This window comes from Euleptes europaea, chromosome 6 (genome assembly GCF_029931775.1).
Source record: "Euleptes europaea isolate rEulEur1 chromosome 6, rEulEur1.hap1, whole genome shotgun sequence".
Taxonomy (NCBI): Eukaryota; Metazoa; Chordata; class Lepidosauria; order Squamata; family Sphaerodactylidae; genus Euleptes; species Euleptes europaea.
The window spans coordinates 104,966,686-104,982,016 of NC_079317.1; the positions used below are offsets into that span (position 1 = coordinate 104,966,686).

Sequence of the window (15,331 nt, forward strand, 5' to 3'; positions counted from 1 at the left end):
CCCTCTTTTTGTTATTTAGTCAGAACCTGCTTCTCTGAGGGCTGAAGAGGGGTGTGTCCCAGATACAGTGATCTCAGGACAGTGACTGGATGGCTGGCTTCTTTCACAGTTGCATTCACAGGTCACCTCCATGGTGTCGTTGCAAATATAAATTCAGGAAAAGAAGCAGAAGAATCCTCCTCAACAGGCTCTCAGTGGTCTTAATAGGGGAAAAGAGGCATAGCCAACTCAACAGTGTCTCCCCATGCTATCACAGGAGGCACTAGCTTTCAACCAAACCTGTCTGCCCTGAGACTTCAGGAAGTCCCAGTAGGACTTCAGCAGAAATAGTGGAGGGCAGGAACATATCAGGCAGAGAGCTTAGCTAGTTCTGATCCCTATAAGGGGGCAGGCTAACCCCAGCCATGGGAATGGGACCAAGCAGAAGGACCCTGACCAAAATAAGGCAAAGGGACAGCTGTGGAGAGCCCAGCAACTGCCCCTTGGTTAAAAAAATAGAATGGGAGAGCAACAAGAAGAGGAGGCTTGCTCAGACACAAAACCCAATACATTTCTCCAGTAGCCGCAAGAGAGGGCAAGTCCCTTTCTTGCACCACAGGGTAGGATGAGGCAGTGTGAGGGATTACTGGCAGCTGAAGAAGGGTGAAGCATTGAAGAAGATCCATGTTGGTGAGGTCTCTTCAGTGGGCCAAGACCCCTAGACATCGCCATTCTCAATGCGGCTCAGCTGCTCCTCCAGCCTTGTGATGCGCTCTCCCTGTGCAGCCACAAGTGCTCGCAGTGATGCTACCTCACGAAGTACCTCCTCAGCTATCTGCCCACTGTCCTGCAACAGGAAAACAGGCTCAGTGCTCTTCTATCACATCCACAATCCCAGCTACTCAGGTCAACCCATCCAATGACAGACTCCTACCAGGCATGCAGATAGGAGGAAGAAACAGCAACACGGACAAATGCTTCCAACCATGATCAATGCAACCAGCCATAACCTTATGGAAGCCAGAGGAAGGAAGGAAGCTGTTACTCTCAAAGAGAGAAATTCCAAACATACTTTACATGATCTATTTTGCTTCCAGTAGCTGGGTTGCCAGCTCCGGGTTGGGAAATACCTAGAGATTTTGGTGGTGGAGCCTGAGAAGGGCAGGTATTGGCCATTTTCTCCAGGTGAACTGATCTCTGTCACCTGGAGATCAGTTGTAATCCCAGGAGATCTTCAGCTACCACCTGGAGGTCGGCAGCCCTAATTACCAAGCATTTAGAAATGTGTACCAAAAAAATGAAAGAAGACAAGGTAAACTTTGAGACTGCCTGAATGAATGTGGCAATGGTACCTATACAGGACTCTAAAGTCCACACAAGGTCCAACAGGTTCTTCTCAGACACCTGAAACTTAATCAGATGCTACACACGTGTTCCAAACTTTTTTAGATTCATGAGGGGCTAGAAATTTGCCTTTCTTGAAGTAGTGAGGGCTCTTGAGTCTCAACAGACATGCTGAATATGCACAACCCTAATTCCAGTGCCTATCCCTAATTAATCAGAATCCCATCCTACTTCCAACTCTTGTAATAACAACACGCTTCTAGCCGTCCCTTCAACTCAACCTCTTTACAACCATGTTAAGAAAGGCAGAGAAGCATTAACCACCCCAGACTCCCTCATTCTTGTGTGGGCAGTGAAACTGAACATACCCCACTGGCAGTGCCAGTGCTAATGGCAGGCGTGGCAGCAGATTGGGATGTGGCACTGGGGTGTGTGGCACTCGGCCCTGTGCTGGCAGAGACAGGACGGCTCTCGTGCAACAAGCTCCTTCGGTTGACTTTGAAGTCCCGCTGCTTGGTGGGCACATATACTTCACGCAGCGAGATCAGTATAGGTGCTGCTGTGTGCCCTGCCACCCATTCTTCTGCTTCCATGGCAGCTTCTGGCCCAGCTGTGTCTGGGTACAAGTCATCTTGGAACAGATCTGACTGCAAAGAGATGGCAGTGTTAATACTGGTTGGTGTCACTCTCTGCTACCAGAATCTACTGTTCCCATTGGCAACACAATTCAAGGTAAAGTGCAAGAAAACTATGAACATACTTTCAAGTGAACACTTATTCTTCTGGCCAGAACATTCTGTTCTGCTTTCCTTAGGGCTGAAATTAGAGGGAGGCTGTCGCTAAATAGCGGAACACATCTGTCATTTGCAAACCTGGCGACTTAAGTTTGAGCTTCAGTATTTCAAGTAACAAAGCTAGGAGGGGTCCCCCTGCCCAAGAGCCCATAAAGCATCAATCAGGATTAACAAAACTGGGACAGGTCAAAGGAATAATTGTTCAGACAAATATAAAGTAAGATGCTGAATGTCCTGGCTCATTTCAATTGAGCTACAGGTCTGGAACTGAGATAGCTTTTGAATGCCGTATTTGATGACCTTCAGCAGGAGAACCATGACCCTGTTAGTTAACGTAGATCTTTCAGATGCCTTCAATACCATGGAATATTTATGGGATGCGCTGCCAGGTTGGGATTGGCAGGTTCTGGTTTGCAGTGGCTCCAGCTCTTTATAGGTCCCAGAAGGTAGTGCTTGGAGACTTCTGCTCTGCTCCATGGGATTTGTCCTATGAAGTTCCTCAGGGTTAGATTTTGTCTCTTGTGCTATGTAATATGAACATGAAGTGGCTGGGAGGGGCTGTGGCTCAGTAGTAGAGCATCTGCTTGGCATGCAGAAGGTCCCAGGTTCAATCCCCGGCATTTCCAGTTAAAGGGACTAGGCAAGTAGGTGATGTGAAAGACCTCTGCCTGAGGCTGGAGAGCTGCTGCTGGTCAGAGTAGACAATACTGTATAAGGCAGCTTCATGTGTTCAAGTGTGGTGATCAGAAACACAACAACCAGCTCTATTTCTTCTAGTAACTTGATCCAGACAAAGCAGCTGCCATTCTGAATAGCTGCCTGGAGTGGTCATGAATTATATGAGGGTGCATACACTGAAGATCAGTCCAGACAAGACAGATGTGATGTTTGTAAGAGATACAGCGTCCAGTTAGCAAAGGCAGTGCCCATGATAGAACCACAGTCTTCTGGGATTCTTCTCAATTCAGCTTTGCTTCCCTAGCCTCAGAGGTCATAACTTAGGCTAATTTGACAACTATGCCTACTACTGGAAAAGAAAGGCACTGCCAGTACCATTTATGCCTTAGAGTTCTAGATGACACGACTGTAATGCATTTGATGTGAGGCTGCCCACAAGGCTGTCAAAAAACTACAAGAGGCCCTAAAGTTTTCACTGGGTGTAACAGGCCCATAGCATCAGTGCTATAACTGTCATACAGATTATCTCTATGTTTCTGAGCACAATTCAAGCTGCTGGGTCTGACCTTTAAAGTTCTTAACAGTTTTAGAGCAGAGTATCTTTTTCAGTATCTACTCCATATGAATCTTTCCTGAAAGTTGGCCAACAAGACCCCATTCAGAATAACATCTCAATCTGATGCAAGATTGGTATCCAGCAACAGCAGGGCCTTTTCACAGATTGCCCCACCACTATGGAACTCATCTCCTTAGAAGATTCATTTGTGTTTCTCACATACCTCATTCCAGATGTACATGAAGACTGTTCTTCTCTTCTGGGTGTTTCAGGATGAAGTTTAGAGTATTTTAAGGACTGAAAGATTTCTGTGACTATGTTGTTTTATACTGTGAACTGCATTGAAAGCTTTAAGTTACACAGCAGCTTAAAGTTGCTCGTAGGAAATTGCAAAGGGTTAGCCAGGGAAGTCTTGCTTCAAAAAGCTTCACTGAAGAAAAACTGGTGTGCCAGGCCTTTGCTTTTAACTTGTCCATTCAGCGTTCAATTGGTAAGCTTGTTTATAACACAACTAAACACTGAGCTACTAGAATGACATTTAGTAGACATACATTCAAGGCACAATGTGGTTTCAAGTTTTAATACTAATGACTATTACCCATTTTTCAAGGTGGGGGGAAGAGAAAGGGACCACAGAACCATTTCCAAGGAGGCCAGCAAAGAACTAAAACACAATGAAATGCATTATCTCTTGAAGGACAAGAAGTCCAAATTAAAGTCTGAGTATAAATACCAATGACTCAATGTATCAAGTTCAACCTCAACCAAACCTCCTTGTCTATGCTCAAGAGAGAACATGAAAAATGCAAAATAAAATAATAATGTAACATCTGAAGTAAGGCTTCCCACAAATGCTGTACTTGTGTGTAGTAACGACAAAGACTATGAACGCCAATTCAAATCTTACCAGCACCATGAATTTAATAGGTATTTTCTCAGCTTCTCATATGCAATAATACCAGCCTCTCTTATGATGACTGCGAAGCATTTCGAACAGAGCATTACATACACGATATTATTAAAATCCACAGAGTAGCTTTGTGGTGTCATAGTCCTGATTAGTCATAGGACAAAACACATATATGAGACCTGAGCAGTGAGGTGGGGAGCAGTGGGGGGTATTTTGGCCAGCTTTATATAGAAGTCACTGGAGTGCAAGTGTCCACCCACCCACACAAATACTGCTGTTGGGATATAAAGGCTGTTGATATCTCTGAGAAGATCCAGCTGTTCATTTAGGGAGGAATATACTGACTGGGGAGAGACCTTATATCCTGGAAGTGGCACAGCAGCCTCTCCTGATAGACAAAAGTTAAACATAGGGTATACAAACTGTATGCTCCATCATGCATAGTCACAAAGTGCTGGATGGACAGAGAAGTGGGAGTGGCTTTTTCCCCATGCCTCAAGAGTAACGCAGAACTGAAAGGCTGACCAAAGGGCTCTTGTGAAATCATCTGCTTATATACAGCTATACCTCTGGAGCTTCCCTGTGGCCACGCCTGCGTGCCCCTCTGTGTCCCCAAACAATAGCAAGAAAAAAATAGGGCTGCACAGGAGCTCCTTGTAATTAAACTTAGACTGTGCCCCCAGCCCCCTTCTGATCAAGCACTCACCTTCCTTGGCACTGTCATGATAATGGGTTCACATTTGCGTTCATGGAGCTTGTAAAACCTGCACAGAGAGAGAAGGGTACAGACGAGTTAATGGGGCAACAGCAACATAATGCATATTATCAAGAAATGCTTTACTAAGATCCTTGGCTCCTATATTAATGAGAATGCCAGCCCAACTCCCCCATCTCCCCCGGCCATTCTGAATACCTGGCGATCTCACACTTGTTGACATCCAGACCTCGCTTGGGCATCCATCCCATGCCACGCTGTGGTTCTTTGCTAATGAACACGTTCAGGAAGTGGATGTAGGGTGCTTCTGCTGTGATCTCAAAATACCGGATGCTTGAGTCTCCCTGGAAGGGAATGGGACAAAGGACAAACAGTGGACACTCCTGATCAAGGAGACAGGGTCAGATCCAACCTCTCTCTGCTCAGTTAAGCGCAAAACCTTCCTCCAGCACAAGGAACCTCTCTGCAATCAGTTGAATGCTGTGGTAGGCTCCAGCCCATTGTGACTGCCCCATCTCAACAAATCATTTAGGACTCTGCACTTCCTTTTTAGGAAACAGGGCTCACTAGTTAGGGAACAGGAGGAGCAAAAAAGGGAATACCTGCATTGTGTAGTATTCTCAGTTCAGAGCATAGAAATGGAAGAAACAAAAGTGCAAACAAGAAGTTTGGAATGAAATATTGCCCATTGACTGTCCTGGGGTTGATTTTCAGATACGTGTATCATATGATTATGCCAACCTTGGAGATTTAAGAGGTAAATGTCTGAATATACATCATAGTACACTACTGTTAGAAATAATATGAAAGTTCTGTTTGTGGTATTTCTTTAAAGAAAATAATGGTGGCAAATATTACTCTTGTCCCCTATTATCCTCAGAACAACTTCATGAAATAGGTTAGGTTGAGAAACAGTAAGCTTCATGGCAGAGTAGGGATTTCAACCTGAGTCTTCCCGATCTAAGACCAACCCTCTGACTAATGCTTCAAACCCTCCTTTAGGTAGCATACCTTGCCACAGACATAGATAACATTGGTATCAGGGTCATAGAAGGGAAGAAGGGCCCCATTGCTCGAGTCCAGCTCTTGCAATGCCATGGGCTCCTCCAGATTCTCCTGGAATACAAAAACAAAGAGAATACAACAGATGTATGCATCACCTAATGAATGGCTAATCTTTTAGCCACCACCGTTTTGTACAATTATGAGGATTAAAAGTACTTCTGTTCAGATGAAAAAATGACACAGCTTTCTCTAGGTGGGATAGTAGGGTGACACCTTTGCTCAGAACAAAGAACCCAGGATGCAGAGAGGGCTCCTTTCCTACACAGACCCCTACCATCCTTTGCTTACCCCCTGAAGAATAATGCACATCTTTGAACTAGGTTCATTTCCCCACAAATCCCTCTTCCTACTCACCGGGTCCCAGAGTGCCAGCTGCCGTTCACTCATACGGCTGAAGCCAGTTGTGAAGATCTTCCCATCAGCCAAGAAGATGGCCCGCATAGGACGTGCTCCCTCATGGGCTTTCTCTTTCTCCTGTGAAGTGAAGAGCAAGGGAGAGACAACAAGTTATGGAACAGAGGCTCCATCATGCTATTTAATTAGAACAAATTCATCAGTCATCCTGTGCTCTGATACCTGTGATGCTGGATCCAAAATAGCTTATATTACTTGAGCAGGAAAGTCATTCACCTAATTTTCATATCCATGAGGATCCCCAATGCCCATGCTGTAACTAGACTGAGGCATGTGTATCTCTCTCTGGCTCTCATTTCACTCCAGAACTAGCCTCATGGGAGAGCCACCACCAGTCAGAGAAGACATTATAGCACTAGGCAGATTTTACACAAATCTCCCTGCTCCTGAACAACAACTGGTTGGAAGAGAACTGGGAAACCTCACAATATTTTAAATTAATAGTATCAAATGCTCCACAACAGCAAATACTAAGGCTCTTCCCACTGCGGGAGAACCAGAAAGAGTTTCTCTGCTGCTCCTGGTGTCTCAACTCCAGACCGCTCTGTTTCCAATACTTCAAAGAATATGGAAGCTAACATTGGGACACTCATGACAACCAGTGAACAGGAGAGGTGATGCTCCTTGATCAGAGAAGAGGCAAGGGGGACAGGCTAGGCCTATATAACCCCTTATACTTGTGAGAGTATGACCACAAATACACCTAAAACTAGGCTTCCACCTCTAAAGGTGTTTTAGTAACTTTAACAAATGCTCATTAAGGAGAAATCTGTCAGGTGCCACCCCACAGCGCCTGTACTTCATAGTACTACCACACAAGAACTGTATGTCTGCTCTCTGATACAATTATTAAAGACCACAAGTCCTTTTAAAAGGGTCATAAGCTGCATGTCAAAGCCTGTACCATCATCACTGTAAGCTTCTTAACCACCCCAAACCCAAGCCCACCCACTTGCAGCCCACCTTCTCTTACACTAAATTCTCTACCAACCATTTCAGCAGTGAGGGGGAGGAAGGAAAAGGGAAGAACGCTCAAAGTTTGGCCCAAGAGACCACTTGAATTATATTGGCTTACACCACATATTATGCATGGCAGGCAGACTCAGACTAGATTTCTGAATTCCGACGGCCAGACAACCACCCTGGCACAGATCAAACACCAACAACTACCATTTCTATCCCCTTACCCACCATTAGCACACACCCGTATCTCATGCCTCCTTCATTCTCATGTATTTCGCCATTAGTACAAAATGCCATGCACAACACTCCAGCCTTTTTCAGTTGTTATATTCCTGTTCTGTGACATGCATGTAGGATGAATGTGCTATACACAATTGCTATATATTTCTGGAACTGGAAACGTGAATTTTCCAGTATCACTGATTACGCATATTGGGAGGATCGCTTGCAGTGCCTTCGTCTCATACGTATTGTCACAGCTCCAGGAATGTAACGAATGAAAAGGGCTACTCAAACTATTGCTGCTGCTACTCCTGTTTATATTTGATAGCTAATCAGTTTAACATATCTGAACACTTGCATTATTTGTTCTGCTCATTATGAAATTGCAAAATCTGACTTTGCTAGTTACAAAATTTTAAGCCATCACATGCATATCTGCCTAAAGCACATTCTGCATTCATTCCCCAAATTCCCAGGGTATGATTAGACAAAACCCAGCAAAATATTCTCATGAGGCCAAGAAGGCCTCATCTACACTCCTGCATTCACACTGACACAGTTACCAAGTGCTACTTGACTAACTGCACAGAAAAGTGGCTCTGCAAACTGACCCATTTCCTATTCATATTTTTGGAAGGCCAAAAGGAATTTGCACCCCATCTGTATCTCCAATGCAGCTGTATAAAGTTTACTTGGAGCTCCACATCCTGATGAAAGCCACTTCCAGTTACCAGGAGCAGGGGAAAACTATGTGTGTATATCAATGATTGAGACAATGTCGTTTATTGCAAGCGGATGCAAACTTTCCCCCTTCCCCTTCTTTCCTTTCTGTATTCCCTAAAAAATAATTTAAAAATTTTTTTTTTAAAGCAAATGGCTATCACGTTCACACCTTGCTTGCAACCTTCCAGAGGCATTTTGGCTGATCACTGTTGGATTAAACAGATCCTTGATCCAATCCAGCAAGGCAATTCTTATGCTCTTCATTTACTCTAAACTTCAAGACTGGGATCCTGACTCTGCCACGGAAGGTAGCTGGGTGACCTGGGGCCGGCCACAAAATCTCAACCTAACCTACCTCATAGAGTTGTGAGGATAACACCATAAGCCACTTTGGGTCCCCAATGAGGAAAAAAGGCAAGGTACAAATGAATTAAATAGACACTACCATATACATAGGTTTTTATAAGCCAACTATGTAACAACTGCTAAGTTAACTAGGTAACAGCCTACAATGAACAGAGGACTCCAACACAATTCAAAACTTTGTGAGCTAGGACTCACCAAGCAAGTTACTTCAAAGTTAAAGTGATGTAGGTAACAGGCATGATCAATGCCCTGATGACCATCCTAGAGATGGGAACAGGGTAGCAAAAAAAATGCCGAAGGAAGCTGCTCACACAGCAGGATGGGGAAGACTGAGTCCTAAATACATCAAGGAGAAAATGTTACCAAAAGTGTACATGAACATGTACTAGACCAAGAATGACAGAAGAAGAAGAGTTGGTTTTTATATGCCGACTTTCTCTACCACTTAAGGAAGAATCATACCAGCTTACAATCACTTTCCCTTCCCCTCTCCACAACAGACACCCTGTGAGGTAGGTGGGGCTGAGAGAGTGTGACTGGCCCAAGGTCACCCAGCTGGCTTCGTGTGTAGGAATGGGGAAACAAATCCAGTTCACCAGATTAACTTCCGCCGCTCATGTGGAAGAGTGCAGAATCAAACCCAGTTCTCCATATCAGACTCCACCGCTCCAAACCACCACTCTTAACCACTACACCACACTGGCTCTCTGGTGGATAGGAGAAAGACATGCACCAAGAGACTCAAGATGGGATAAACATACCGCAACAACCTGCCCACGACGTGGGTCAATGATGCGCACACTCTTGTCCTTACAAGCTGAGCAGAAAAGGCTGCCATCACGATTCCAGCTGACATTATAGATGAGGTCTGGATGCAGGTCATCAAGACGGTAAAGCTCTTCAGTTGTGCCCACGTTCCATACGATAACCACATTATCACAGCCTGGAAAGAAAAGGTGTACATTAGAACACATTTGTCATTAGTGGTCTGCCACAGATCTCAAAGACATTGCATCCCCCTTACCCTGCACAGAGCAACACAGTCAAAACGTCTCAGTCTTGCTTCCCCCACCATAGACAGTACCTGCACTGAGAAGGACGTTGCGGGCTGTTGGATGCCAAGTGATGATGCCCACACGCTTTGAATGTCCTTCTAGAACCACTACTGGTTCTGTTAGAGGCAGCGTCAGCCCATTCTCTGGGATCTGCCATACCTTGAGGGGAAAAATAGAACAAAACATGACTCAAAACATGACTGTGATTCTCCTCTACTCCATCCTCCAGTTCCATACCTAAGCTCAAACCCTCATTCTCTCATCATCCTGCCCCAAACAGCTCCCTCCTAGCAACAGGAATGCCTTCTGCCTTTAGGCTGCTGTGTTTCCAAGAATTTGTCCAGCTATGTGCAACTCTGAAATTCTACCCCTGGAACTCAAGTTCAGTTACACAAACATGCAAAGATTTATTTTTTAGATTTCTTATATATTCAAGCCTTTAAAGTCTTTAAGACTTGCTTTTAAATACCTTGCTTAAAAAAAAAACAGATAAAATCTCAGCAGATTTCTATTGCTTGCTCATTAAATTAAGACTGCCAATCTTATGCACATTTCTAGGTGACTATGGAACTGCAGACAAGTCCATTTTATACACACATGCACAAACCCGTTCCCCCAAATTTCTTCTCACCATTATAGTGCAGTCCTCAGAACCACTGGCAATTATGTGATCATTATGTGGGCACCAATCAATATCCAAAACAGGCCCTGTGTGCCCACATACTGTAGGGTAGGACTTATCAATGCGCCCCGTCTGGAAAAAACAAAGGAGACTACAGGTAATTAAGGCCCCTAGTGCTGTCTTCTAAGCTACTGTCTTGTTGCTTGCCTTCGCCTATGCCCCATTCTTTCCCATTCCATTGCAACTCTGTTAGCATCCCTGGTATAACCCCTCTGTCCCATCCCTGATGAACCCTAGAAGATAGATACATAACACAGGATGCTAGGAAAAAACTATAGTTTAATGAGAATTCAGGAATTCTCGGGGGCTGTCCATGCAAATCCTTCCCATTCCTTGATCACAAGCTACATGTCTAGCCCTTCTCTCACCTTCTGTAGTGGGAGCACTATGAACGCCCCTCCCCCACTGGCCTCCACAATCACAGCCACAAACTTGGGGTTGACAGCACAGAAGGTGCTGTCCCAGGTGACCCGCGATACCCGGATGTCATCGTAGCACTGGTCGTTCTTGACAGGCTGCCCAAAGACATGGCGGAACTTGCTCTGGCGCACAACCTTCCGGAATGACATGACTAGGGAGACACAGATGAAGACCAAAACAACACACCTTTAATTTGAGATCCAGTTCAGTACTTCCCTCACACGTACCTGCAATATATTTACTTGAAGCTGTTCGGGCTGCAGCAGACTAACATGGCTACTACCCTCTCTGGCATTTGGCTATTTCTAGTAGGATAAAATTATTCCAAACTTTGGAGATCAAAGGTCTTCTGAATTCACTGAGCCATTATAAAGACTGCAACTATTTCCTTGACTGATGATGCTGTCAATCTCACTCTCCTGACATCTCACCTTCAATAATGATTCCCAGTAGCTCTTGATCAAGCTTGGATTATTCATGCCTATTTCCACCTAATAAAACTAGCACAGGCAGCTCCAAGTAACTCTACATAATCAGTTCTTCAGCCTCAATACTTCATTTTGCATGCATCCAAATTGCATCTCCATTTCACTGAAAACAGTTGCATTTTCTCCATGTTTGCACATGCATTTGCTTCTGAATACATCCAACACCAGTGTGTCCAATCCCATTGGTTACTGGTATGTGGTTGGATTCTTTGCCACTTCAAGAGCTGTCTTTTCACTGAACCTCTTTCATCTTATCAATCAATATTTGGCAACCTTCTTAAGGGTCTCTATTTTCAGTAAATATGCTGCTCTCTTGCAGGGCCCATCCCACCAGCCCAGCCCCACTCAAAGACTTGCTCAATCCATTCCTCCTCAGAGGCCAGGGCCGAGAATGACATACACCCCACAAGTCAAAAGTAGGGTGTCCTATAAAACCTTAAACATTATAGACTATTTGAATATTGATAAAATACCTTAATTGAAAATTTATTCAGACCACCACTGAAGAGTCCCCCACTGTCACCCCTACAAAAGTGTCATGCCAGAATGCAGGAAAACTACCACAGAGGGCACAGTTTTCATCAAGACAACTAACAGAGGGGGCTTCGGTGGTTAGCTGTAAGGAACTGCTCCTGCACTGTAAGTTTGTTTTTGGAAGGAAACACCCACCCCACATGCTATTGCTTCAGTAAGGAAAATGAGTCCAACACCAGGGCCATCACCTTGCTAGAAACCTTCCAGATACAGGCAATCGCCTGAACACCATTCCCCTCCTACAGTGCTTTGGTAACAATCAAACCAGTAAAGGTCCAAATCTGGCTCCATTATACTACTGAAACACTCTTGGGAAGCTGATAAGAGCAATGGTTATTGCTCAGCTGCTTCAGTCTCCAGCCTCCTGGTCTATCTCAGTGGCAGGCCCCATCCTACTTTAAACTGTCAACAGGAAAATCTTCCTTTGGGTGGTTCCTATCAGAACTGCTAACGACTGAAGACTAAAATACATTTTAATTCAATTGTGCGTAGGGAAAGGGGGAGGGAGAAGAAGCTGTATGAAAGATGTAGAACAGGGGTGGGGAACCTTTTTTCTGCCAAGGGCCATTTGGATATTTTTAACATCATTCGCGGGCCACCCAAAATTATCAACTTTAAAATTAGCCTGCTATATTCAGTCAAACATTTAGCCAAGAGGCACGACTGGAGACGGCTCCAAGTGTCTGCCATGTTTTCTCCACTGCCCGGGTGGGAAAGGGTTAACACAGTTTCTTGGGCGGTCCTAGCAGCTCCATAGCTAATGACTCTTCTGCAAAGGGGAAAGAAGGTTCCTTTTCTCAGCAAAACAAACATCCGCCTTGAACAGAGGCTATTGCTGTCCGTGGGAGGGGGCGGATCACCAGTCTTAGATCCTTCTGAGCTAGAGATCTGCCAGGACCCACGAAGGGCCAGACCAAATGATTCCGCGGGCCTTATACGGCCCCCGGGCCGGACGTTCCCCACCCCTGATGTAGAAGAACTTGTGTGAGGCTACTCCACACCAGCAAAATCAGAAGCCTTCCCCATCTGGAGTTGGGGGATGCTGGAATAAAGTTGAGGGGAAACTAAAAAAAACCCCAAAATTGATCATTCGAAGAGTTCCTGCAAAGAACCCCTTCACAGGGAAGGGTAGAAATCCCGCAATTTCATGACCGCGTCAAAGCTGCGGAATGTCAACGGAGAATTCTGCAACTCAAGTCCAGCTGCTTGGAAAGAAAACCCCAAGGCCACGGTTACACAGCCCGGATAGCCTACAAGAACCAACCAGCTGCTCTTGTTTGGATCGTAGCCGATCCTCAGCAAATCAAAGCCCAGGCGCCCCCCTTCCCACTCACGCAATGTGGAGAGCCCAAAGGCTCCCTCCGGGGCACGAGGGCTCAACCCCGCAGCAGGAAAAAGGGGACCCTCCGAACGCGGGGCGGGTCCTGCCTCCCCGCCCTCCAAAGACCCTCACCCAGCCGCCCTGCGCATCTGGCGCGAGGGGTCAGGGCTGCAGCCCCGCGCGTCTCAGTTCGTCAAGGCTGCCGAACAAGGCTGCGCTTTCCTCCGCTCTCCCGGCGCCGGAGAGGAAAAGGCGCGGCAGGAGGGCGGGACGCGGAGGGCGGGTGGGTGGAGGGGGGGGGGCGAACCCGGGTCCCCGACAGGAATGCCTGCCGCCTGCCCTCCCCCCTTCCCCCGCCCGCGAGGCTGCCCGGGGCTCAGCGTCTCCCGTATCCCCCCTCCGCATCCCGCCTCCACTCACCGGCTGGGGAGGAAGAAGGGGAGCGCGGCGGCGGCGGCGGCAGCCTCTCCCTTGCGCGCTGCCTGCCCAGGGTGGCGCAAGCGGCTGGAGGGAGGGATGGAGGAGGAGGAGGAGGACCCGGGCTGGGCTGGGCTCCGGCGGCCACAGGAAGTGACAGGCGCAGCGAGGCCGCCTGGGGAGGGGTGGGGTGGGGAGGGGAGGCTGGCTTCTCGCCCTCCCTTCCCCGCGCCGCCCTTACCTGCCGCAGGAGGCGCCGCCCTCGGGGTCCAGAGACGGGCGCGCGGCCGGCGCCGCCTCTCGGGCCAGGCGAAGGGCAGTTCCCGCCGGCCCGGGGAGTGGTCAGCCGCTGGCGCGTGCATGACCAAGGCGCGGCCAGAGGCCGTGGGGAGGATGGCGAGGGGCAGGAAAGCGTGCCTCTGAGCATGCGCCTCGGGGTGATCGCCAGCCCACCCAGAGGGTCGTCCCCAGAGCCAGCCCCTTAAGCCGAGGCGCGCGCGAGAGAGACAGACAGAGCGGGTTGCCTTCGCGACTTTTGCTTTTAAAAACGGAAGCTGCAGGTGGGAAGCAAATATTTGCGCGTCGCAGAGGAGGGCTTGGGGCAGGAAAAATGGCGCTTGTGCGTTTCACCCAGGCGGCAAAATGAGGTGGGGAAATCTTGAAATGGCAGAAAGGGCCTCTCGCGTCGTACGTGAGTGAGGAGAGTCGCATTTTTTTTAAAAAAAAGGTTCCCCTTTTAAACATTCCCTGCGAATTAAAAGGTCGCGTATGACAGCACCGTGTTTTAGAGTAGTTCTTTGCATCCACTTTCCGGGAATGATGACTGCAGGGGAGCCGTGAGAAATGCAAGCCTTTCCCTGCCGACTGAAGGGGGGCCTCCCGTTCCGCCATCTCTTCACCTGCTCCATCTGCTGCTCACTCAGAGCGGAGGCTGCCTCCTACCCCACTTTCCCTCCTTATGCTTATACCAGGGGGTAGACCTGAATGCCTGCCTTTGACTGGGACGGGGCTGTACTGGAAACCTCCCCTCTGTTGCTTCTGCCATAATGCTCTTGGTTGGAGTTTCTTATTGTTCTCTAGAGTGTACTGAAGGGTTTAAGGTGCAACCTAAAGCTCAAGAAGCCTATGGTCTCTGACTGAGGAGCTTAAACTCTTAACAGTGCAACCTTATGTAGCGTTACTCTAATTTAAACCTACTGAAATCGAGACTGGAGTGACTTTGCATAGGATTACACTGTAAATGTCTGCAGGGACGAGGGGAAGAGCGGAGGCAAAGGGATGCATTTCTAACAATGTCCACCTCCAGCTAGGGTTACAGTGTGTTCGCTTACTAGCATTTTGGGACGGGTTCACCATGATACAGGATTATTTAATTCAGAATAACTACCACTACCCCTGTGTTTCAGTACAGTAACAAACAGGGATTCGCTTCCATCGTTTGCTGTAAGCATGCTGTGAAAGGATATGGGAAGACATTCTTTCCACTCATTAACCACACTGAATGGAAACAACAAAGCAGAAACTTGCCACAGTGGCACGGGGAAGATAGATATTGGTAACATTCCCGCTGAACATTGGTAAGCAGAATTTTAATGCACACCCTTGCCTAAACAAACTGGGGAAATTGGGGTAGTACTAAAACTCTAATCACCTCTTGGCAGACATTGAAGATGACTGGCTTCTCA

General features: G+C 47.0%; 2 protein-coding genes across 2 annotated transcripts in view; one reads left to right on the forward strand and one right to left on the reverse strand.

Moving 5' to 3' along the window:
• Positions 1-15,331, forward strand: part of CARNS1 (carnosine synthase 1) — a 211,244-nt gene that overhangs the window by 75,773 nt on the left and 120,140 nt on the right. The gene's annotated exons all lie outside the window — the stretch shown is intronic.
• Positions 310-13,744, reverse strand: CORO1B (coronin 1B). The gene is made up of 11 exons (XM_056850946.1): positions 13,650-13,744; positions 10,835-11,037; positions 10,416-10,538; positions 9,814-9,943; positions 9,491-9,672; positions 6,396-6,515; positions 5,988-6,092; positions 5,175-5,320; positions 4,968-5,025; positions 1,692-1,970; positions 310-826 (listed from the first exon to the last, which is right to left on the reverse strand). Exons 2-11 carry the CDS (start codon positions 11,033-11,035, stop codon positions 698-700), a joined length of 1,473 nt encoding a protein of 490 aa, XP_056706924.1. The 5' UTR covers positions 11,036-11,037; positions 13,650-13,744; the 3' UTR covers positions 310-697.